Here is a 24,872-nt window from a genome sequence, read left to right as displayed (position 1 = left end):
ATAAGCACTGAAAAACTAGTTCAAAGGAAACCTATGCCACTTGGTCTCTTAATTTTTTTTTTTCCTTTTTTGGCTGCCCCCTGGCACATGGAGTTCCCAGGCCAGAGGGATCAGATCTAAGCCACAGCTGTGACCTACACCACGAATGTGGCAACGCTGAATCCTTTAACCCACTGTGCCAGGCCAGGGATTGAGTCCTGGTGCTGCATAGGTGCTGCTGATCCCATTACACCATAGTGGGAACTCCTTAATTTTTATATGTGACAACTGGAATGGCTTTGGTGTTAAAACTGCTAAGTGGAGAAGACCCCAAAATAAATCATCTGCAGCTTGTACAGATAGGGCATTTCTGTCAAGTCTTAAGTACTTAATATTTAACTAAAAACCAATTAACTCAATTCTAAAAATTTACCAAAATACTTAACTTAAAAAAAAAAAACAGGTTTTATTTTTGCTATCATACATGTTTTGTCTCGGTTAGGTATGTAAACTACAGAATGAAAAGAAAAATAGAACCAAATAAAGACATATTTTTCCTTGTCTTAGTAACCAGCAGCCAAGAACAGTATAGAATTCAATTTGCCTATACCATCCAAATACGTATATAAATGGTTCTACATATACCTCCTTAATAAGAAATTGCAGTAATATTCCCAAATATTATGTAAATCAAAATACACTTTATTACTTTTAGACTACTCATATTGCAGTGATATGAAACCCTAAACACTAAACTGTTAGTCTTCAACTATATCCAGCCCTCTCTTCCCTGAATAACTGTTCATCAGATACTACTCTTAAAAGACTATTTTAGTAAAAAGCAAGGCCAACTAAAGATAACTGTTTCCTTTCCTTATTCTTATTTGGCTTCCCTTATAGTTTCCAAATGAAATTTCCAATTTTTTTAGTACTAAACTGAGTTAATCACAACTTCTCCAGAAAAAAAATTTTTTTAATAATAAAAATTAAGCTTACATAGAATGATGTAGACGAAACCACTTTTTTAAATTTTAATTTTTTTACTATAGTTGATTTACAATGTTGTATCAATTTCTGCTTTATAGCAAAGTTACCTAGTTATACATACATACACATTCTTCTTCTCATACTATCTTCCATCGTGTTCCATCACAAGTGAATGGATATAGCTCCCTGTGCTTATACAGCAGGACCTCATTGCTTATCCACTCCACATGCAATAGTTTATATCTACTAACACCAAACTCCCAGTCCATCTCACCCCCTCCTCCTCCCCTTCCCCCTTGGCAACCCCAAGTCTGTTCTCTATGTCCATGAGTTACTGTTCTGTAGATAGGTTGATTTTCACCATATATTAGATTTCACAATATGTGATATCTTATGGTATCTGTCTTGCTCTTTCTTACTTCACTTAGTAAGAGAATCTCTAGTTCCATATTTACTTTTCATTTATTATCTTCCCCAAAATTCAACGCAGTATCACAATAGTCAACAATCTAACTAACCAATGTTATCAAAGTTAAACCAGAGTAAAGAGAACATCTTTGTTACATAAAAATGAACTGTTTTTCTTGAATTGTGGTGGAGGAGGGAGGTTAAGAGAAGAATTGAGTTTACCTGATTCAAAGGCTGGCATTTTCAAATCACCTTGGTTCAGTTCTGTGCCATATTTTAATTTGTGATATTTTGCCCTGAAAGTTTAATAATAAATTGTTAAAAGAAAATTTTTTTTTTCCTTTTCTACACAGTTAAGTAACTACTGGTATATATTTCTCAAATGACAAAGTATAACATGAATGTCTGTTTTTTAAACTTTACTAGCAAAGGAAGTTGGAGGGAAAAAACATATTGTAAAAGAAAAAAGATAAATTACCCAAATCATATACTCAAGTAAAAAACAAATTTTTTTCTAATCTGTTAAAAAAAAAAAACCCAAACTCAGACTCTATAATAAAGATATTACTTCAATTTTAATCTCTTTTTCTTTTCCCATATAAGAATCAAATCTAAATATCATCTTGCACTTTGGGCAAACTTTTCTATCTTTCAAAATGCTTTCAAATACACTGAAGAATAATGTATAAGAAAATATAATGCATAAGAGAATAATACTGTTCTACTTTTCTTATTCATATAAAAAATGAGACATGCATACCTTTCTTGTTTTAATGCATATTCTAACATCTTTATTCTTCTCACTAAATCCTTCTTCAAGTTTTCTTGACCTTTTCTTTCTCCTTGCAAAAATGCTATTCGAGCCTAAAAATATAAAAGATCCAATTATTTTCATTTAAAAATAACTAAAAAGGAAATTTTTAAAAAAGGAAAATAAATGTAAAATCCTGAACTTTATTCACGACATTAAGATTTAAAATTCACAGAAGTAGTTGCCCAAACTTTCTTGTTAAATAATACAATCACTTTATAAATTAGCTATTTGCTTATAATCCTTATGGTCTCTAATCTTAATAATCTGTGGAAGTTCCTTAGCCAGAGCTTGAGCCCTTGCCACAGCAGAGACCCAAGATGCTGCAGTGACATCACCAGATCCTTAACCCACTGTGCCACGGAACTCCAAATGAAGAATGACTTCTTTTTTTAAGGGAAATTTTACATGTAAAAATTACACATAATTCCTAACAAGTAAGTCAGAAAGAACTAAAAAATATTATATTCACAAGTAGATGCTTTCCTTCAAATTAGGTATTAGTTGTTTAAAAAAACAGTAATATTACCACAAAAACATTTCTTTCATGAAATATTTAACATTTTAATAATCTTTTCCATTCTTCCACCCTACTCCAAATTCTTTCAACTGTTTTTTTTTGTTTTTTTTTTTTGTTTTTTTAGGGCTGCACCAGCGGCATATGGAGGTTCCCAGGCTAGGGGTCGAATCGACACTGTAGCTGCCAGCCTACACCACAGCCACAGCAATGTGGGATCTGAGCCACATCTGTGACCTATACCACAGCTCCCGGCAATGCCAGATCCTTAACTTACTGAGCGAGGCCAGGGATGGAACCCACGTCCTCATTCATACTAGCTGGCTTCATTAAACAATTATCCAGAGTACTGCAAACAATGTAAGTTGTTTTTTTTCCTTTTTTTCAGGGCTACACCCACAGCATATGGAAGTTACAAGGATAGGGGCTGAATTGGAGATACAGCTGCTGGCTTACACCACAGCCACAGTAACGGTAGATCAGAGCAGCATATGAGACCACAGCTTGCAGCAACACCAGATCCTTAACCCACTAAGCAAGGCCAGGGATTGAACCCACATCCGCATGGATACCAGTCGGGTTCTTAACCCACTGAGCACAACAGGAACTTCCAAACAATATAAGTTAAGTCACTTTATGCCCAATGACCTTATTACTTTCTACTGTCATTTTTCAACTGTGAATTATTTTTCCTTTTAATTGCCTTATTTCTTTAAAAAGGCAATTCTTCCATCTTTTTGGCCCTTCATAGCATGTCAACCTCCTTTATCCATCCCACATTGAAGTATAATGTTTAAAGAGACCAGCATCTGTTTGAGGATATTTAACAATATGCACATGTTTACATTGTAACTAAATGTTATGCTGTTGCCAAGATGACCAAAAAGCGTACTTGTTCATTAAAGAAAGTAAGTTACTAAGCTAAATTAGGATTAATTTTTTTAATTAAAAAAAAATTTTCAGGAGTTCCCATCGTGGCGCAGTGGTTTACAAACCCAACTAGGAACCATGAGGTTGCAGGTTTGATCCTTGCCCTTGCTCAGTGGGTTAACGATCCGGCATTGCCGTGAGCTGTGGTGTAGGTTGCAGACGCGGCTCGGATCCCGCGTTGCTGTGGCTCTGGCGTAGGCTGGTGGCTACAGCTCTGATTCAACCCCTAGCCTGGGAACCTCCATATGCTGCGGGAGCAGCCCAAGAAAATGGCAAAAAGACCAAAAAATAAATAAATAAATAAATAAATAAATAAATAAATAAATAATTTCAGTGAACATGGAATCAGTCCAAATGAATGCAAATGGATAATCTGACACATTAAGTTGTGTTCATTTCTATAATAGAAGTACAGTAGCCAGAAGACCAGCTAAATCAAATTAATTAAAAATACACATTAATAAATGCCCACTGTAATCAAAACAAGTTTTCTACTCTCCTTAAAAAATATATATAAAATGAAGCCATTCACAACCCAGCTACATAATACTTTTCAACAAGTTTCAAAACAAAAATATCTAGGAGCAATAGTAAAGATTCAGAACCTAATAAAGAGAAAAGTAGCACTCATGACTTTTAAGCTATGGAGCAAAGGTTTTTAAATATGCCAATTTCATCATACAGCCTCAAGAAACTCCTGACTGCAGTTTTTTTCTTCTGCATTGGACGTTAAAAAAAAATACAAGTCACATACTATAGAACATCCATGTGACAATTTCCAGATATCATAAATATTTTATAATTAGCAGTGGAAAAAGATGAAAGTAGCTCATTTTACTCTGCTTCTTAAGCAGTAGTAATTTGTGATTTTTCTGGTTGAGAAAGGCATTGTGAGTTAAATGTAAATCATATTGACCACTAAGGAGTTAAAAAAACAAAAAAAAAAACAAAAAAAACCAAAAAACTACAATGACCTAATGCTTCCTATTGGAATCTTACACTGTTTTAAGAACTCATTTTCACTTTTCTTTGGCATTTTGGTACTAAAAATCATCCATACTTAGACACTTCAATAAATTAAACAAAGAAGCATAAACCACATAAAATAGAAAGTATCCCAAAGCAGCTTCTGAACAGGAGATAAAGGAAGATGATAAACAAAGACACAGGTCAAGGAAATAATGGGAATTCATTAAAACGAAGCCTTTAAAAGAACATGGTCTAATACAAAATACCTGAAGCGGGGGTGGTAAAAAGCAGCTAACAGGTAAGTCATGACTTACTGATAACCAACTATCAAGACAGAAGTTTTGACTAAAAAGGTTTATGTCTGATAGTGATAACAAAGACCAATTAAATAACCAATTTGGCATTTAGTAAAGGATCATTGACAATGGACTTTCTGACAAGTACCTAGTAATAAACCAACAAAGTTGTATAAGCACAGCAAACCGAAAACTTTAACTTTCTCTGCACAGCAAACCGAAAACTTTAACTGACACATAGAAGATAACCTAAATGGACTAGCACACTCATCACTGGTAAATATCAAATTTCATGCAAAATGACCAAAACGGTTAATGTAATTTCAATAAAATTTCCAATCTGTGTGTGTGTTGAACTTGACAAGCTGATTCTAGAATTTACAAAGAAATTCAAATTGCCAAGAACAGGCAAGACAACTGCAAAGGATGCAATGGTAGAACTTGCTCTTGCCAAACATTAACACTTATTATTAAGCTATAAACATTAAGACAGTGACTGATGCAATAACAGACAAATAGATCAAAGAAACAGAAAGCCAGAAACAAACCAATGCATAAAAGGTCACATGACCTGTGAAAGGGAGACGTTCAGAACACTGAGGAAAGAATGGTCACTTCAAAAAATACTACTTAGGGTAAAGATACGGGGCTAAAATAAAGATGAACTTCTTCCTGATCCATAATACACAGTAGCTCTAGGAGTTACTAAATACATATACAGCTCTAAATATGAAGATAGAACAATAAAGGCATACCTTGGGGATACTGTGGATTCAATTCCAGATCACCACAATAAAACAAGTCACACAAAATTTTTAATTTCCCGCTGCACATAAAAGATATGTTTACACTATATTATATTCTGTTAAGTGTACAAGAGCATTATGCCCTGCCGGATAACATATGTACCTTAATTTAAAAACACTTTATTGCTGCAGTTCCCGTCATGGCGCAGTGGTTAACGCATCCGACTAGGAGCCATGAGGTTGCAGGTTCCATCCCTGGCCTTGCTCAGTGGGTTAAGGATCCGGTGCTGCCGTGAGCCATGGTGTAGGTCGCAGACGCGGCTCGGATCCCGCATTGCTGTGGTTGTGGTGTAGGTCGGCAGCTACAGCTCCGATTAGACCCCTAGCTTGGGAACCTCCATATGCCATGGGAGTGGCCCTAGAAAAGACAAAAACAAAAAACAAAAAAACACTTTATTGCTAAAAAAGTACTAACTAACATCTGAGCATTCAGCAAGTCACAGCAGTAACATCAAAGATCAGTCATCACTTAGCACTGGCAACAAATATAATAATAATGAAAACACTTGAAATACTGTAAGAATTACCAAAAAGTAACACAGAAACACAAAGAGAGCCATTGCTATTAGTAAATGGTGTCAAAAGTCTTGCTTGACAAAGGGTTGCCACAAACTTAAAATGCAGTATCTGCAAAGTGCAATAAAATGAAGTAAACCTACAATGTTTTTAGGATACATCTCTCTGTAATTTCAGATTAAGGAAAGAATTCTTGAGTAAGATAAAACTAACAAAGAAAAGGATGGATAAATCCACTACAACTAAAAAAACTTCTACTTAAGATAAAATAGGGACTGTTAAGCCCCAGAGTGAAAATGATTTTAAAAAAACAATAAACAAAATTAGAATAAGCAACATGCAAAGCCCCATACATTTACTGTCAAAGTTTGCAAACCTTCTATACTACTATTAGACAAATTAGACTTTAAATGATAAAAGGTTGTAAGAGACAAAGGTCATTACATACTAATAAAAGGCTCAATACCAGAAGAAAATATAACAATTATAAATATTTACATTCCTAATGAGATCATCAAAAAATATTAAGCAAAAGTCGACAAAACTAAAGAGAGAGAAACGGTTCCATAATAATAGCAGGAGACTTCAATACAACAGAGAGAATTACCAGACAGAAGATAAGGATATATTTGAACAACTGGATAAACCACCTAGATATCAGACATATTTGAACACTCTACCCAGTAACAACAATATATACTTCTTCTCAATACACACAGGACATTCTCAAAGATAGGCCATATGTCGTCAGGCCACAAATTAAGTCTAATCAATTTTAAAACTTAAGTATCATTGAAAAAAAATTCTGTGACTACAATAAATGAAGTTAGAAATCAGTAAAAGAAAGAAAACTTGAAAAAGTCACAAATTTATAGCAATTAAAAATACCCTCTTCTTTTTTTGGCCACACCGAAGCATGAGAAGTCCTGGTGCCAGAGATCAAAACTGCTGTGGCTGTGGAGTAGGCTGACAGCTACAGTTTCAATTCGACCCTCAGACTGGAAATTTCCAATATGCTGCAGGTGCAGCCGTAAAAAGAAAAAAATATATATATTATATATTATATATATATATATATATATCTTTTATAAACACTGACGCAAAAACTCTCAACAAAATACCAGTATACTAGTCAAATTCAGCAGGGTATTGCCACGATTACAAATCATGACCAAGTGAGATTTATTTCTGGAATGTAAGGATGGTTCAACATCCAAAAATCCATCAAGTATTTCCCGTTATAATGCAGTGGAAACGAATCCGACTAGTATCCAGGAGGTTGTGGGTTTGATCCTTGGCCTCATTCAGTGGGTTGGGGATCCAGTGTTGCTGTGGCTGTGGTATAGGCCAGCAGCTACAGCTCTGATATGACCCCTAGAGAGGGTCCCAAAAGCAAAAAAATAAAAATTAAATTAAAAAATAACCATTTACAAAAAATAACTCAAATGGGATCAAAGATAGCTAAATCTATAAATCAGAAGAAAACATAGGATAAAAGCTTCTTAACATTGGATTTGGCAATGATTTCTTGGATATGTCACCAAACACACAGGCAACATAAGGAAAAATAGAAAAAATGGACATGATGATAATTAAAGACTTTTGGACATAAAGAGACACTATCTACACTGTGGAAAAGCAGCCTATGGAATGTGAGAAAATATTTACAAGTCATATATTTGATAAAATTAATATCTGGATTATACACAAACTCCTGAAACTCAACAACAAAAAAGCCCCAATTCAAAAATGGGCAGGAGTTCCTGTCATGGCTCAGAGGAAACAAATCTGACTAGAATCTATGAGGATTCAGGTTTGAACCCTAGTTTCACTCAATGGATAACGGATCCAGCGCTGCCATAAGCTGTGGTGTAGGTGGAAGACTCAGCTTGGATCTCATGTTGCTGTGGCTGTAGTGTAGGCAAGTGGCTACAACTGCGCTTTGACCCCTAGCATGGAACCTCCATATGCCACAGGTGTGGGCCTAAAAAGACAAAAAAAAAGAAGGGAGGGGGACCTGAATAGACTATTTCTCTGAAGAAAATAAATAAATGGCAAATAAGCAGATAAAGAGACATTCAACATCACTAATCACTGGGAAATGAGAAAAAACAATGAGATAGCACCCTCACTAGAATTCTATTAAAAAAAAAGAACCATACAAAAAAAAAAAAAAAAAAGGAGTTCCCGTCGTGGTGCAGTGGTTAACGAATCCGACTAGGAACCATGAGGTTGCGGGTTCGGTCCCTGCCCTTGCTCAGTGGGTTAACGATCCAGCGTTGCCCTGAGTGTAGGTTGCAGATGCGGCTCGGATCCCAGATGCGGTTGCCGGAGGCTACCGCTCCAATCTGACCCCTAGCCTGGGAACCTCCATATGCCGCGGGAGCGGCCCAAGAAATAGCAGAAAGACAAAAAAAAAAAAAAAAAAAAAAAAAACCAAAAAAACAGAAAACAAGTGTTGGTGAGGATTTGAAGAATTTAGAACCCTTACATATTGTTGATGTGAAAGTAAAATGGTTTAGCCAACTGTGGAACAGTATGTCAGTTACTCAAAAAAATCAAAAGTAGATTTACCATACAAGCCAGAAATTCCACTCCGGGGTATATATTCCAAAGAACTGAAAGCCTGATGTATCTGCACACTCATGTTAATGGCAGCACTATCCTAACAGCTAAAACCTAGAAGCAACCCAAGTATCCACCAACAGATGAATGGATTAGTCCAACAAATAGAAAACAGTTACAAATATGGTAGATGTTTACCCTATGATATCAATAATCACTTTACATGTGAGGTTAAAGCAAATTAAAAGAATGACAATGTCACTCGAGTGGTTTAAAAAAAAAAACACAATTATATCTACAAAAGCCCACTTCAAACATACAGTAAAAGGAAATACATGGGGAAGGTAAAGAATGCTAACACTAATCAAAAGAAAGGTGGAGCAGGTATATTAATTTCAGCTAAGCATAGTTCAGACTAAGGAAAATTATTAGGGATAAAGAGAAACAATGCATAATGATGAAGAAGTCAATTTGCCAAGAAAATATAATAATCCTTAACATGTATGCACATAACGTACATACATGTGTATCAAAATATATGAGGTAAAAACTGACAGAGCTGCAAGGAGAAACAGACTGAGCCACCATTATAGAAGGAGACTTAAACATCAGTAACTGACAGATCCAACATATAGAAATACAAAAAGTGACATCTATAGAAAATACATTCTTCTCAAGGTCACAGGGAACACTCACCAAGACAGGCCATATTCTAGACCATAAAACAAACTTTAACAAAAGTTAAAAAAAAAAAAAAAAAAAAAAGCAATCACACAAAAGTGCTCTCCACTCTAACATTCTTCAGTTAGCTTTACATTCACATTTATAGTGACTACTGAGGAGTTCCCATTATGGCTCAGTGGTAACAAATCTGACTGGAATCCATGAGAATGCATGTTCAATCCCTGGCCCTGCTCAGTGGGTTAAAGATTTATCATTTCCCTGAGCTCTGGTGTAGGTCACAGATGTGGCTTGGATCTGGTGTTGCTGTGGCTATGGCTGGCAGCTGCAGCTGTAATTCAACCCCTTGCCTGGGAACTTCCACTTGCAATAATAATAATATTAATAATAATAATAATAAAAGTAATTACTGATATAGCTGAATTAATATGCACAATGTCTGTAACTGCTGTCTGTTGCACTTGGTTCTTTGTCATCACCTCTTTTTCTGTTTTTTGCAATTTTATATATTTCATTTGCTCTTGGACCACTGTAGAATTAAACTCCAAATTAATAAAAGATAGTTGGAAAAATCTCAAGATACATGAAGATTAAACAACACACTGTTAAATAAGTCAATGAAGCATCAGGAGAAATTTTAAACTATTTTTAACTAAATAAAAATGGAAATAAGGAGTTCCCACTGTGGCTCAGTGGGTTAAATACCCAACATATTCTCCGTGAGGATGTAGGTTCAATCCCTGGCCTCACTCAGTGGGTAGCGGATTTGGCATTCCTGCAAGCTATGGTGAAGGTCACAGATGCAGCTTGGATCTGGTGGTGCTGTGGCTGTGGCTGTGGCGTAGGCTTCAGCTGCAGGCCCAATTAGACAACTAGTCTGGGAACTTTCATATACTGTGGGGGTGGCCTTAAAATTAACAAAAAAATATTAAAAAGACAAACAAAAAAACCTTACCATTAATTTTTAAGTTAACTTTTCTTCCTCTCAATACAGGTAAAGGTACTCACGGGGTCATATTTTATCACCTGAGTTATTCAACAATCAGTATGTGATTATGACACGAGAATCTACGAAAATTACATGATGACAGAACAATTTGTTTAAACTGCAAGACCACTAGAGGTCACCAGTGTAAAACAATCAACACTGATTCAATTATCAACCTAAAGTATTATTTCACAATTACTGTAATTCCAATATATTTATTTATTTACTTATTTATTTGCTTGCTTTTTAGGGCCACACCCACAGCATACGGAGGTTCCCAGGTCAGGGGTCTAATCAGAGTTGCAGCTGCAGCCTATACCATAGCCATCAGCATCACCAGATCCGAGCTGCGTCTGCGACCTACACCACAACTCATGGCAGTGCTGGTCCTCAACCCACTGAGCAAGGCCAGGGATCGAACCTGAAATCTCTTGGTTCCTGGCTGGATTCATTTCCGCTGCACCATGACAGGAATTCCTTTCTATACTACAAAGCTACAGTCATGAAAAAAACAGTGTGGTAGTTGCACAAAAACAGAGATATAGATGGGTGGAACGGAACAGACAGCCCAGAATTAAACCCACACACCTATGATCTACAAATCTATGAAAAAGGAGGCAAGAACATACAATGGAGAAAAGACAGTCTCTTCAATAAGTGGTACTGGGAGAACTGGAGAACTACATGTACAAGAATGAAATTAGAACACTTCCTAACACCATACACAAAAATAAACTCAAAATGAATTTTAAAGACCTAAATATGGAGTTCTCGTCGTGGCTCAGTGGTTAACGAATCCAACTAGGAACCATGAGGTTTCGGGTTTGGTCCCTGCCCTTCCTCAGTGGGTTAAGGATCCGGCGTTGCCGTGAGCTGTGGTGTAGGTTGCAGACGTGGCTCAGATCCCGCGTTGCTGTGGCTCTGGCGTAGGCCAGTGGCTACAGCTCTGATTTGACCCCTAGCCTGGGAACCTCCATATGCCTCGGGAGCAGCCCAAAGAAATAGCAAAAAAAAAAAAAAAGGACCTAAATATGGGATTGTATACTGTAAAACTCTTATAGGAAAACATAGGCTGAACACTCTCTGACCTAAACCACAACAATATCTTCTCAGATCCACCTCCTAGAGTAATGACAATAAAAACAAAAATAAACAAATGGGACCTAATTAAACTTAAAAGTTTTTCCACAGCAAAGGAAATGCTAAACAAAACAAAAATACAAGGCACAGAATGGAAGAAAATATTTGTAAATGAGGGAGTTCCTGTCGTGGCGCAGTGGTTAACGAATCCGACTAAGAACCATAAGGTTGCGGGTTCAATCCCTGGCCTCACTCAGTGGGTTAACGATCTGGCATTACCGTGAGCTGTGGTGTAGGCTGCAGATGCGGCTCGGATCCTGCGTTGTTGTGGCTCTGGCATAGGCTGGCAGCTACAGCTCCGATTCGACCCCTAGCCTGGGAACCTCCATATGCCGCAGGAGCGGCCCAAGAAATGGCAAAAAGACAAAAAAAAAAAAAAAGGAAAATATTTGCAAATGAAGTGACTGACAAGGGATTAATCTCCAAAATATATAAACACACACCTCTTGCAGCTCAATACCAAAAAACCCAAACAACCCCATCAAAAAATGGGCAGAAGACCTAAGCAGACTATTCTCCAAAGAAGACATACAGATGGCCAAAAACTACACGAAAAGATGTTTCACATCACTAATTATTAGAGAAATGCAAATCAAAACTACAATGAGGTACCACCTTGCACCAGCTGGGATGGCCATCATCAAAAAGTCTACAAACAATAAATGCTGGAGAGGGTGTGGGGAAAAGGGAACCCTCTTACACTGTTGGTGGGAATGTACATTGGTGCCACTACTATGGAAAATGGTATGGAGATTCCTCAAAAAACTAAAAATAGATTTACCATTTGATCCAGCAATCCCATGCCTGGGCATCTATCCTGAGAAAACCATGACTCAAAAAGATACATGTGGCAGCTCCCATGGTGGCTCAGTGGTTAACAAATCCGGCCAAGAACCATGAAGTTGCAGGTTCAATCCCTGGCCTTGCTCAGTGGGTTAACGATCCGGCATTGCTGCGAGCTATCGGATCCTGTGTTGCTATGGCTCTGGAGTAGGCTGGCGGCTACAGTCCCGATTAGACCCCTAGCCTGGGAACCTCCATATGTTGGGGGAGCGGCCCTAGGAAAAAAAGGCAAAAAGACCCCCCCCCAAAAAAAAAGCATCCTAACATTCACTGCAGCACTATAAATAATAGCCAAGACATGGAAGTAACCTAAATGTCCACTGACAGAGGAGTGGATAAAGAAGATGTGGCACATTTACACAATGGAATATTACTCAACCACAAAACAGAACAAAATAAAGGCATTTGCAGCAACATGGATGGACCCAGAAATTATCATGCTAAATGAAGTTAGTGAAATACAAATGTCATATGGTATCACTTACATGTAATATCTAAACAAAATAGGATGCAACAAACTTCTTCGCAGAACAGGTACTGACTCAGACTTTGAAAAACTTATGGTTACCAAAGACAGGTTTGAGGGGTGAGGGCTGGGCTGGGCATTTGGAATGGAAATGCTGTAAAACTGGGTTATGATGATCATTGTACAACTATAAATGTAATAAAATTTATTGAGTTTAAAAGCAAAGAATATGGCTAGGTATAAATTTTTTAAAAATTAAGTGGGAAAAGTTTATATATAAGTGACTTTTGGCTTTTATTACATCTTTCTTTCTTTTTTTTCCCCACTGACTAGTATGAGTCTATGGGGAAGCTAGTAACAAAATGCTGACTTGAATGAAAGATTACTGGACTACCATAAAATAGCAAAATACTTTCACAATACTACAATTATAGGGAAAAACACACCCCTGGAATTTCCTAAGTGATAAGAGCAATAAAGGTGTCTTTTGTAATCTGTAACAGCCCCTTTCAGTCAAACCTGAGTATGTTAATGACAGGAATTTTGGAAAGCCCCTACAGAGAAGGGCTAGTTGCCAGGGGAACCAACTAAGATTAGAGGGAAGAAAACTTTCAGTTCCACTCCCCAAAATCTGGGGAGAGGAGAGAGGACAGAGACAGTTCAACCACCAATGGCCAATGATTTAATCAATTATGTCTACATAATGAAGCCTTGATAAAAATCAAAAGGGATCATGCTCAGGGAGCTTTCTGGCTGGAGGCCAAGAACACATCCAGATGCCAGGAGGGTGCCACACCCCAAACTCCTTAGGAACAGAATCTCCTATGCTCAGGACACTTCCAGATCTCACCCTATGTATCACTTCATCTGGCCATTATCCATATCTTTTAATAACCTTTGTAATAAACTGAGTTGCTCTAGCAAATTAACCAAATTTGAGAAGAGGGTAGTGAGAATCTGATTCTCCAAAGTACAGGTGACTACCAGATTAGCATCTAAAAGGGCATGAGAAGGAAGGGTATCTTGTGGAACTGAGACCTTAACCTGTGAGATCTGATGCTATCTCCAGGTAGACAGTATCAAGAACTGTAGGATATTCAGCTGGTGTCAGAGAACTTACTATACTTATTGTGTAGCAAGCCCAAACATCTGGTGTCAGAAGTGAAAACTAATAAACTACTGAGAGTAGGAGTTCCCATCGTGGCGCAGTGCAAACAATCCAACTAGGAACGATGAGGTTGTGGGTTCGATCCCTGGCCTTGCTCAGTGGGTTAAGAAGCTGGCATGGCCATGAGCTGTGGTGTAGGTCACAGACGCAGTTTGGATCTGAGGTTGCTGCAGCTGTGGTGTAGGCTGACAGATGTAGCTTGACTGGACCCCTGGCCTGGGAACTTCCATACATCACAGCTGCAGCCCTAAAAAAAGGCAAATAAATAAATAAATAAATAAATAAAATAAACTACTGAGAATAGAGGACACAGACAGGTTAGTCTTCCTTATAGAGACAGCTTCAAATTTTGCTTAGAAACAGTGTGCATTTGGCTGAAACCCTTTCAAGAACCCACAAACTTATCAGGAATTTGAATATTGCAGTAGTAGCTAAACAAAACTTTTATTAAGTTGAGTACTTAACATAATAGGCAATAAAGTTTTTACCTAATATTGCTATTCCTATTTTTCTTTTTACTTTCCAGATTATAGAGAAAATAAATTCCTTGAAAACACAGATACATTGTTACATATCTCCCTACAGTTCTACCATAGCATCTTACAAATTACATTTTCCACACTGTATCATGCCAGCTAAATCTGTGTGGAACAAATTAATGTTTCCCTAAATCTGGGAAATACTCAGAAAAGGTATCATTCTTTTTTTTTTTTTTTTTTTGTCTTTTTGCCATTTCTTGGGCCGCTCCTGCGGCATATGGAGGTTCCCAGGCTAGGGGTCGAATCGGAGCTGTAGCCACTGGCCTACGCCAGAGCCACAGCAACGCGGGATCCAAGCCGCGTCTGCAACCTACACCACAGCTCACGGCAACGCCGGATCGTTAACCCACTGAGCAAGGGCAGGGACTGAACCCACAACCTCATGGTTCCTAGTCGGATTCGTTAACCACTACACCACGACGGGAACTCCCCATTCTTTAATGTAACTGAAATATATAGCCCTGCTCTTTAAGGCATCGATAATTTTCTTTCAGTAGCGAACTGTGCTAAATTATCTTGAATTTGTTAAAACAAAAAACCTCTCAAATGAAAGGGGGTAAAAAAATTAATGCTGCTTCTTTTTTTTGCTTTTTAGGGCTTGCAGCATACGGAAGTTCCCAGACCAGGGTCAGAATCAGAGCTGCAACTGCCGGCCTACACCAACAGCCACAGCAGCATGGGATCCAAGCCGCATCTGTGACCTATACCGCAGGTCACATCAATGTTTTTAACCCATCGAGTGAGGCTAGAGATCAAAACCGCATCCTCATGGATACTAGCCGGGTTCATAATCTGCTGAGCCACAACGGGAACTCACTAATGCTGACTTTCAACACACACACACACACACAAACACACACATTTACTTTACTCTGTACAGCGTTTCCCAAATCCACAAAGTTGCTCTAGACATTAACTTTTCTATGCTTATTTCTTTATTCCGATTTCTGTACCTAACCAACTTATGCATTTTTTTTTTTTCTTTTTGCCATTTCTTGGGCTGCTCCTGCAGCATATGGAGGTTCCCAGGCTAGGGGTCTAATCAGAGCTGTAGCCACAGGCCTACGCCAGAGCCACAGCAACGTGGGATCCAAGCCGCGTCTGCAACCTACACCACAGCTCACGGCAATGCTGGATCCTTAACCCACTGAGCAAGGCCAGGGATCGAACCCATGACCTCATGGTTCCTAGTCGGATTCATTAACCACTGCACCACAACGGGAACTCCAAGTCATGCATATTTTTGCTAAGAACATTTTTAGTCATTATTTACTCTTAATTTTACCAAATATATTTCCTCAACAAATATATAATACAATACAAAGTAGAAATTGCTGAGCCACAGCACAACAAAATTAAAGTATATAAATGAAGAACGACCAAACAGCAAAACTGGGTTAGAATAAAATTTACTCTTTAGAATCCAGAAAACCAATAAAGGAAACGCAGTCACAGTACAATTACAGATTTAATGACAATAATGGTAAGCTACACTGATAAAGAGAAATAAAGCCCTGAGACTATAAAATCATCTGTGTTACTCCAATTCAGAAATGTGGACTTAGGACAGGACAAGAGGCTATAAACTCAAGAGAGACTCTGGTACTTAATTCACACACATGTGTATACACACACACACCGTTTCCCAATGACCTAAACAGAAATAATGTAAAGCAAAGCAAACCAAAGCATGAGAGTACTTTTTTAAAAAAATTCAGGGAATGCGAATATTAGCGATTTCATGGCTTACCTAAGACCCGTAGCTAGTAAGTTGCAGAGGATTTTAAATTTGCCTGTGCAGTTAATATGCATTTCTTGGAACCTAAGGAACCTCTACTGTGGAGCTTTATAAAACAGAAGGCTCTAGTCCACCAACATCAGGCCAAAATGCTGTGTTTTCTCTGGGCCAAGCTATGCACACTAGACACCAATTTTCTCAGCCCTTACCACAACCACACCGACTAGGTACTTTTCAAGTAACTGTTTACTTTTTTTTTTTTGGCCACACCCTTGGCATTCCAGGGCCAGGAATCAAACCTGAACAACAGCAGAGACAACATCAAATCCTCAACCACTAGGCCATCAGGGAACTCCAGTAACTGTTTACTCTTCGGGGTTTTGGTGTTTTTTTGGCTGCATTCTTGGCATGTGGAAGTTCCCAGAGCAGGAACTGAACATACAACACAACAGTGATCTGAGCTGCTACACTGACAACTCCAGATCTTTAACCCACTGCACCACAAGAGAACCCCAAGAGCATTAGAGTACAGTTAACAGTCTTCAGGGGTACTTCAACTCTTGATAGTAGAGATTTTTTCTTTTTAAAGAGATTTGATTTTTTTAAAAGGTGGCAGATGTGGCTTCTGTAGGTATAAAAGAGTACCAGAGGAGTTCCCATTGTAGTGCAGTTGAGGGTTTGATCCCTGAGGTTGCTGGTTTGATCCCTGGCCCTGCTCAGGGATCAAACCAGGATCCGGCGTTGCCATGAGTTGTGGTGTAGGATGCAGATGTGGCTCTGTGGTACAGGCGGGCAGCTATAGCTCTGATTAGACCCCTAGCCTGGGAACCTCCATATGCCAAGGGTGTGGCCCTAAAAATAAAAAGACAAAAAAAAAAAAAAAAAAAAAGAGTGCCAGAAAATGTTACCACAACTGTTTCCCTAAAACTGAAATTGCACAGAAGGTTGCATCTGTGAGTGTACTAGAAAAAAAAAGGAATTGGGATTAAGATAAATATCAGCAAGCTTACTACCCCTGAATGATAGGAGAAAGATGAGACTAACCATAGTGTATTTAGCTACTTCAGGGTCAAGTTAGTAATATTCCTAGGCTCTGTTCTCATCAACCTCTGATCAGATATGATCACATCATTTAGCCATGTTAAATTTAACAAGGAAGACATTAGAATGAGTTGGCTTTGGAGTTCCCGTTGTAGTTTAGCGGTAGTGAACCCGACTAGTATCCTTGAGGACTCAGCTGGATCTCTGGCCTAGCTCAGTGGGTTAAGTAAGGATCCAGCATTGCCACGAGCCGTGGTACAGGCCAGCAGCTACAGGTCCAATTCGACCCCTAGTCTGAAACTTCCATATGCCGAGAGTGCAGCCCTAAAAAGACCAAAAAAAAAACTGAGTTGACTTGGCGTTAATGCCTTAGTAGCCTACATAACCAAAGCAAGACCTAGGCCTATAATGCCTAAAGGTTAATAAACCAAAATCTAAGGACAACAAACAATATAGTCACAGCCAACTGGGCTTTCGCAAATAAAGCAACCACCTAAGCTATAACCAACGAAATAACTTCCTTGCTTTGCTTTTACTTTTCTAAGTCTTTCTCTTGGCTCCTACCCAAAGAGCACTCCTATGACTTCTGGTTTGTTGCTGCTCAATTTCAGATATTTCCTCAAACTCTTATTAAACTATGGCATATTAAAAATTTTATCAAAGTTCCTGCTGTGGCACACCAAGATTGGTGGCGTCTCTGGAGTGCTAGTACGCAGGTTGGATCCCTAGCCAACACAGTGGGTTAAGGAACTAGGGTTGCTGCAGTTGTGGCACAGGTCACAACTGCCCTGGCCTGGGAACTCCACAGGGCACAGGGTTCCACCCCCCCCACCCAAATTTATCTTTTACCAGTCTATAGTTCTATTAAAAGGTGATTGGGAGTTCTCTTGTGCACAGCAGGTTAAGGATTAAGCTAGGTAGATTAAGCATAGTGTTGTCAATGCAGTAGCCCAGGGCACTGATGTGGCATGGGTTAAATTCCTGGCCCAAGAATTTGCACATGACACATGTGGCAAAAAAAAAAAAAAAAAAAAGATGTGGGAGGTAATCTGGAGTAGGACAAAGTAAGAAGAAACCTCACTCCTCTCCATTAGAATTTAAGCTGCCTGAACTTGTACTCAAGTTTGTATTATTAACCAGGGTGTCCTACACATATTAGAAATTTGTTGAAGTAAAACTGGTACCAGTGTTCACTGCAGCAGTTATTTACTGAGTGCCTCCTATGGCTCTGGGGAATACAATGATGCACTAAACAAATACAAGCTTACAGCTTCTTAGAGCTTATAGCTGACTAAGAGACAGTAGAGTCATCTCTTCAGTACCCCTTGGGGACTGGTTCCAGGTCCCTTATATAAAATAACAGTATTGGAGTTCCCATCATGACACAGCGGGTTCCGACTGGAACCATGAGGTTGCCGGTTCCATCCCCGGTCTCACTCAGTGGGTTAAGAATCTGACGTTGCTGCGAGCTGTGGTGTAGGCTGCAGACGTGTCTTGGGACTAGCGTTGCTGTGGCTGTGGCACAGGCTGGTAGCTGTAGCTCCAATGAGACCCCTAGCCTGGGAACCTCCATATGCCACGGGTGAGGCCCTAAAAAGCAAAAAAATAAAATAAAATAACAGCGTTTGCATATAATGTACATATATCCTTTATACTTTTAAATTACCTCAGATTAGTTATAATACCTAACACTATGTAAGTAGCTGTAAATAAAATGTAAATGCTATATAAACAGTTGTCAGCACATGCAAATTCAAGTTTTGCTTTTGGGAACTACCTGGAAATTTCTTTTCTGAATTATTTTCCATGCACAGTTGGCTGAAGCCACGGCTACAAAACCTGAGGACACAGACGGCCAACAGTAAATAGACTAGGCATGTGCAATGCATCTTAATAAATATTGTGATAAAGGAAATTAACCACATAGGAGTTTATACTTGCAGGCTCAAAGATGATTTCCCAGAGCAAATGACAGCTAAACTTTAAAACTGAAAAGGAGCAGAAGACAGTTCAAACAGGAGAGGAAATATTCCATATAGATGGAACTTCATGTGGGAAGACCTGGAAGGGAAAGAGGATACACTAATTTTACCAGTTTAGAGAAACAAACTATGACTGGGATATATATGTCTTTGGGGGGGGCGGGTGGAGAGGAAGGGAGAGAAGAGATACAAGGGAGATACAGCTGAAAGGTTAGCAGAAGCCATACTGTAAAAGGGCTTACTAGAAAATACCACTAAAAGTCGGTAGAGTCACTATGGGAAACAGTTTGAAGATTCTTCAGAAGAGTAAGGACAGAGTTACTACTTCATCCAGAAAACCCACTCCTGTACATATATCCAGACAAAACTATAAATTCAAAAGGATACATGCAGGGAGTTCCCTGTTAGTAAGGTAGTTAAGGATCTGATGTTATCACTGATGTGGCTTGAGTTTTATACTTGGCCCAGTAACTTCCGCATGCTGCAGGCATAGACAAAGAGAAGTTACATGCATCTCTACGTTCACTGTAGCACTATTCACAACAGCCAAGACATGGAAGCAACCTAAATGTCCAGTGACAGAGGAATGGATAAAGAAAATGTGGTACATATATACAATGGAATACTACTCAGCCATAAAAAAGACATTGCCACTTGCAGCAATATGGATGCAACTAGAGATAATCATACTAAGTGAAGTCAAAAAGACAAATATGCAATTACTTATTCGTGGAAACTAAAATATGACACAAATTAACCTATCTATGACACAGAAACAGACTCATAGACATAGAAAACTTGTGGTTGCCAAATGGGAGGGGTTTGGGGGAAGGATGGAGTGTGAGGCTGGGGTTAGCAGATATAAGATATAATACATGGAAGGGATAATCAACAAGATCCTACTGCACAGCACAGAGAAATAAATTCAAAGTCCTATTATAAACCATAATGGAAAAGAGTATTTTAAAAGTGTGTTTATGTATTACTTTGCTGTATAGCAGAAATTATCATAACACTGTAAATCAACAGTACCTCAATGAAAATTTTGAAAAAAAATTACCACTAAAGAGCTGCATTTAAATACATCAATACATATAATGTAATATATATAGATGCTAAACATTTTTATAAAAACCCATTTTGGATATTATTCAACAAAAGGTGGAGGTAATAGTACAAGGAAAAGCTCCACAATCAATCAATCAATCACTAGGGTTGTCTAAAGGGCTGCACCATGGCATATCTAGGTTCTCAGGCTAGAGGTCGAATCAGAGCTGTACCTGCCAGCCCACACCACAACCACTGCAACTCGGGATCTGAGCCATGTTTGCAACCTACACCACAGCTCATGGCAATACCAGATCCTTAACCCACTGAGCAACGCCAGGGATCAAACCCTCATCCTCCTGGATACTAGTCAGGTTCCTCAACTGCTGAGCCATGATGGGAACTCCAATAATCCAATTTAAAAACGAGAAGAGTTTCTTCGTGGTGCAGCAGGTTAAGGATCCAGCACTGCCATCACAGCAGCTCAAGTTGCTGCTATGGTACAGTTTCGATTCCTGGCCCAGGAAGTTCCATATGCGAGGAGCACAACCAAAAAAAAAAAAAGAGTAAAGAATCTGAATAGATAATTCTACATGATATAAAATGGTCAGTAAACACACGAAAAGATGCTCAACGCCACTAATCATTAAGGAAATGTAAATCAAAACCACAATGAAGAGTTCCTGTTGTGGTTCAGCAGAACCCAACACAGTGTCCATGATGATGTGGGTTCCATCTCTGCCCTCATTCAGTACGTTTAGGATCTGGTGTTGCTGCAAGCTGCATCATAGGTCACAGACGTGGTTCAGATCCTGTGGGCTGTGGCTGTGGCACAGACCTGCAGCTGCAGCTCTGATCTGACCCCTGGCCCGGGAACTTCCACATCCTGCAGGTGTGGCCCAAAAAAGAAAAAAACAAAAACAAAAAAACCCCCACACCTCACATCCATTAGGATGGTGACTATCAAAAGAACAGAAAATAACAACGTTGACAATAATGCCAAACTGAATTTTTTGTGCACTGTTAATGGGAATGTAAAATGGTGCAGGTGTGAAAACAGTACATTAGTTCCTTAAAAATTAAATACAGAATTACTATGATCCAGCAATTTCACTTCTACATATGCATCCAAAAGAACTGAAAGCAGGATCTCAAAGAGGTATTTGTACACCCACATTCACAAGAATCAAAAGTGGAAGCAACCCAAGCATCCACAAATGAATGGATAAACAAACTGTGGTATATGCGCACAATGGAATATTGTTCATCCTTAAAAAGGAAGGAAATTCTGAGACATGCTACTTGGATAAACCTTGAGGACATTATACTAAATGAAATAAGCTGGTCACAAAAAGACAGATAATGTATGATTCCACCTATATGAGGTTTCTAGAGGTAGTCAAATTTGTAGAAACAGAAACTAGAACAGTGGTTGCCAGGAGCTTGGGGGAGGGTAAATCGGTGTCATGGAGTTTCAGTTTTAAAAGATTAAACTGTTCTAGAGACTGGTTCAACACCAATGTAAATATACTTAACACCACTGGGGTGGGGGGACGCGCTGGGGTTGTGGGATGGAAATCCTATAAAATTGGACTGTGATGATCACTGTACAACTACAAATATAATAAATTCATTGAGTAATTAAAAAAATATATATATACACATAAAAAAACACAATGAACCATACATTTAGAAATATGGTACATTTCATGTTACAGGCTTTACACACACACACACACACACACACACACGTCCCTTGTATCCAATACTTAGCCTTCCAAATTTCACCTCACCATCTTTCCACCTTTCCTTCTTCCTCCCTATGGTATATTTTAAAGCAATTTCCAGATATTTTCTTTCACCCAAAAATACTCCAGTATACTTTACTAACAAATAAGAATACCTAATTTACACAGCAAAACACCATTAACACAATAAAATTAACTTTTGTGTGTGTGTGTGTGTGTGTGTGTGTGTGTGTGTGCTTTTTAGGGCTGCACTTGGAGCATATGGAGGTTCCCAGGCCAGGGGTCGAATCCGAGCTGCAGCCCTCAGCCTACACCACAGCCACAGCAAAACAGGATCTGAGCCAAGTCTGCGACCTACACCACAGTTCACAGCAATGCCAGATCCATAACCTACTGATCGAGGCCAGGGATCAAACCTGCAACCTCATGGTTCCTAGTCAGATTCGTTTCCACTGCACCAAGACAATAACTCTTGACTGCACCAAGACAAGAACTCCAATAATTCTTTAGTATTATGAAATAGTCAGCCCATATTCATTTTCCCAAGTGTCTCATTAACATATTTTTACAAAGTCTCTTCAGCAAATGGTGTTGGGAAAGCTGGACAACCACTTAGAACACTTCCTCACACCATATTTAAAAATAAACTCAAAATGACTTAAAGACTTAAATATAAGACATGACACCATAAAACTAGAAAAGAACATAAGCGAAACATTCTAACATAAATTATACCAATGTTTTCTATGGTTAGTCTCCCAAGGTAAATGAAATAAAAACAAAAGTAAACAAATGGGACCTAATCAAACTTACAAGCTTTTGCACAACAAAGGAAACCACGAACAACATAAAAAGACAGAAAGGAGAAAATACTGCAAATGATGAAACTGACACGGGATTAATGTCTAAAATATGCAAACGGCTCATACAGTTCAGTATAAAAAAACAGAAACAAAGACAACCCAATCAAAACATGGACAGAAAATCTACACATTTCTCCAAGAAGACATACGGATGGCCAACAGGCACATGAAAAGATGCTCAATATTGCTAACTATTAGAGAAATGCAAATCAAAGCTACCTGAGGTACCACCTCACAAAAGTTAGAATGCCATCAAAAAGTCTATGAATAATAAATGGCTGGAGAGGATACGGAAAAAGGGAACCCAACTACACTGTTGCTGAGAATGTAAACTGATGCAGCTATTATGGAGACAAGTACAAATATTTCTTTGAACAACTAAATACAGTTTCTATATGATCCAGCAATCCCACCCCTGGGGATATAGCTGGAAAAAAAAACAAAAAACCTACTTAACTTGAAAAGATTACACACACCCCAGTGTTCATAACAGCATTATTTACAATAGCCCAAGACATGTAAACAACCCAAGTGACCATCAACAGACAACTGGTTTAAGAAGATGTGGTGTGTATATCAAAAAACATATATTCATTGTGTGTGTATACATATGTACAGTCTCCAGAACTGGGCTGAGGCCTTAGTGCTGCTGCTACAGAATTGGCCACACCAAATAATGTCTCTGTGAGACTGGAGAACTTTCATTTTTTTCCAGGCAGGTTCTAATTTGGGGGTGGATTTTAGTTTTGTCCACCACTGCCCCTTTTAAAAACTGGTATTTTGTCTCTGATTCTCCTTCAGCCTTTACCCCTTGCCTTCATCTTTCTTGACTGACCATTATTGCTTTCTCCTATCTCTCTAGATCCCTAAGCTACTCTCCAACATGGGAACTCCAGGTAGAGTGTAGTGTAGAGGGGAAGCCCAGGCCCTATTTTTTTCCAGCCTCCCCTGTGGCATTTGGCAGTTGCCAGGGCCAGGGGTTGAATCCAAGCCACAGCAGAGATCCAGGCCATTGCAGTGACAATGCTAGATCTTTAACCTACTGAACCCCAGGGAACTCCTTTAAGGAAAAAAAAAAAAAAAAAAAAGAACCAATTAGTATATTTGTAATTAAAAAACAGGTACAAAGAAGGGGCTTTTGCTCTGGACATCTGTAAAGTGGGTCCATGCTTGCATATAGTCTTTTAGCAAAATAATTACAGTTATAGACCTATTTTCATGTTATGTGCCAAAAAATATGTACAATTACTGACAAACCATTTTCAACACTTAGTTCACATTGAGAAAGTCTTCTGATGATTCTTCTTAATCGTGACTTAATTTCATCCAAGTTTTCACTTTTAGCTTAAACACACTGCGAGACAGATTTATTCTGATAAAGTTTTCATTTATTTTAGCTTTACAAACTATAGTAAATAAAATGTATATATACACACAATGGAATATTACTCAGTAATAAAAAGCATTAGATATGCTTTTTACAACAACATGAATGGACCCAGAGAAAGACAAGTATTATATGCTACCACTTATATGTGGTATCTAAGAAAAACAATACAAATGAATTTATTTACAAAATAGAAACAGACTGACAGATACAGAAAACTTACTGTTACCGAAGGGGAGGGGAGAGGAAGATAAACTAGGAGTTCAGGATTAACAGATACACAATATACATAATAGAAAAACAACAAGGACCCACTGTATAGCACAGGAAACTATATTCAATACCTCATTTATCTTACAATAACCTATAATGGAAAAAAATCTGAAAAAGTGCATGTGTGTATGTATATGTATGTATTTACATTATATATATGTAAACTAAATTGCTGTGCTATACA

At 38.4% G+C, this 24,872-nt stretch overlaps 1 protein-coding gene and 1 long non-coding RNA gene across 5 annotated transcripts in view; one reads left to right on the top strand and one right to left on the bottom strand.

Annotated features, from left to right (window-relative positions):
* Positions 1-24,872, bottom strand: part of STRN3 (striatin 3) — a 106,404-nt gene that overhangs the window by 60,372 nt on the left and 21,160 nt on the right. For all 4 annotated transcript variants that reach the window (XM_021099885.2, XM_021099888.2, XM_021099887.2 and 1 more), the window contains exons 2-3: positions 2,135-2,238; positions 1,597-1,670 (exon numbers count right to left, since the gene is read on the bottom strand). In XM_021099885.2, the coding sequence (XP_020955544.1) occupies positions 1,597-1,670; positions 2,135-2,238 (178 nt within the window). The remainder of the gene's footprint in view (positions 1-1,596; positions 1,671-2,134; positions 2,239-24,872) is intronic.
* Positions 19,521-24,119, top strand: LOC146401682 (uncharacterized). The gene is made up of 2 exons (XR_014810721.1): positions 19,521-21,231; positions 22,547-24,119. It is a non-coding gene; the product is annotated as an uncharacterized LOC146401682 (long non-coding RNA).

This window comes from Sus scrofa, chromosome 7 (assembly GCF_054392235.1).
Source record: "Sus scrofa isolate SSC_HxYL_T2T_F1_AM1 chromosome 7, Sscrofa_HxYL_maternal_Yorkshire_Landrace_v2.0, whole genome shotgun sequence".
NCBI classification, from domain to species: domain Eukaryota; kingdom Metazoa; phylum Chordata; class Mammalia; order Artiodactyla; family Suidae; genus Sus; species Sus scrofa.
This window is presented reverse-complemented; position numbering and strand designations above follow the sequence as displayed.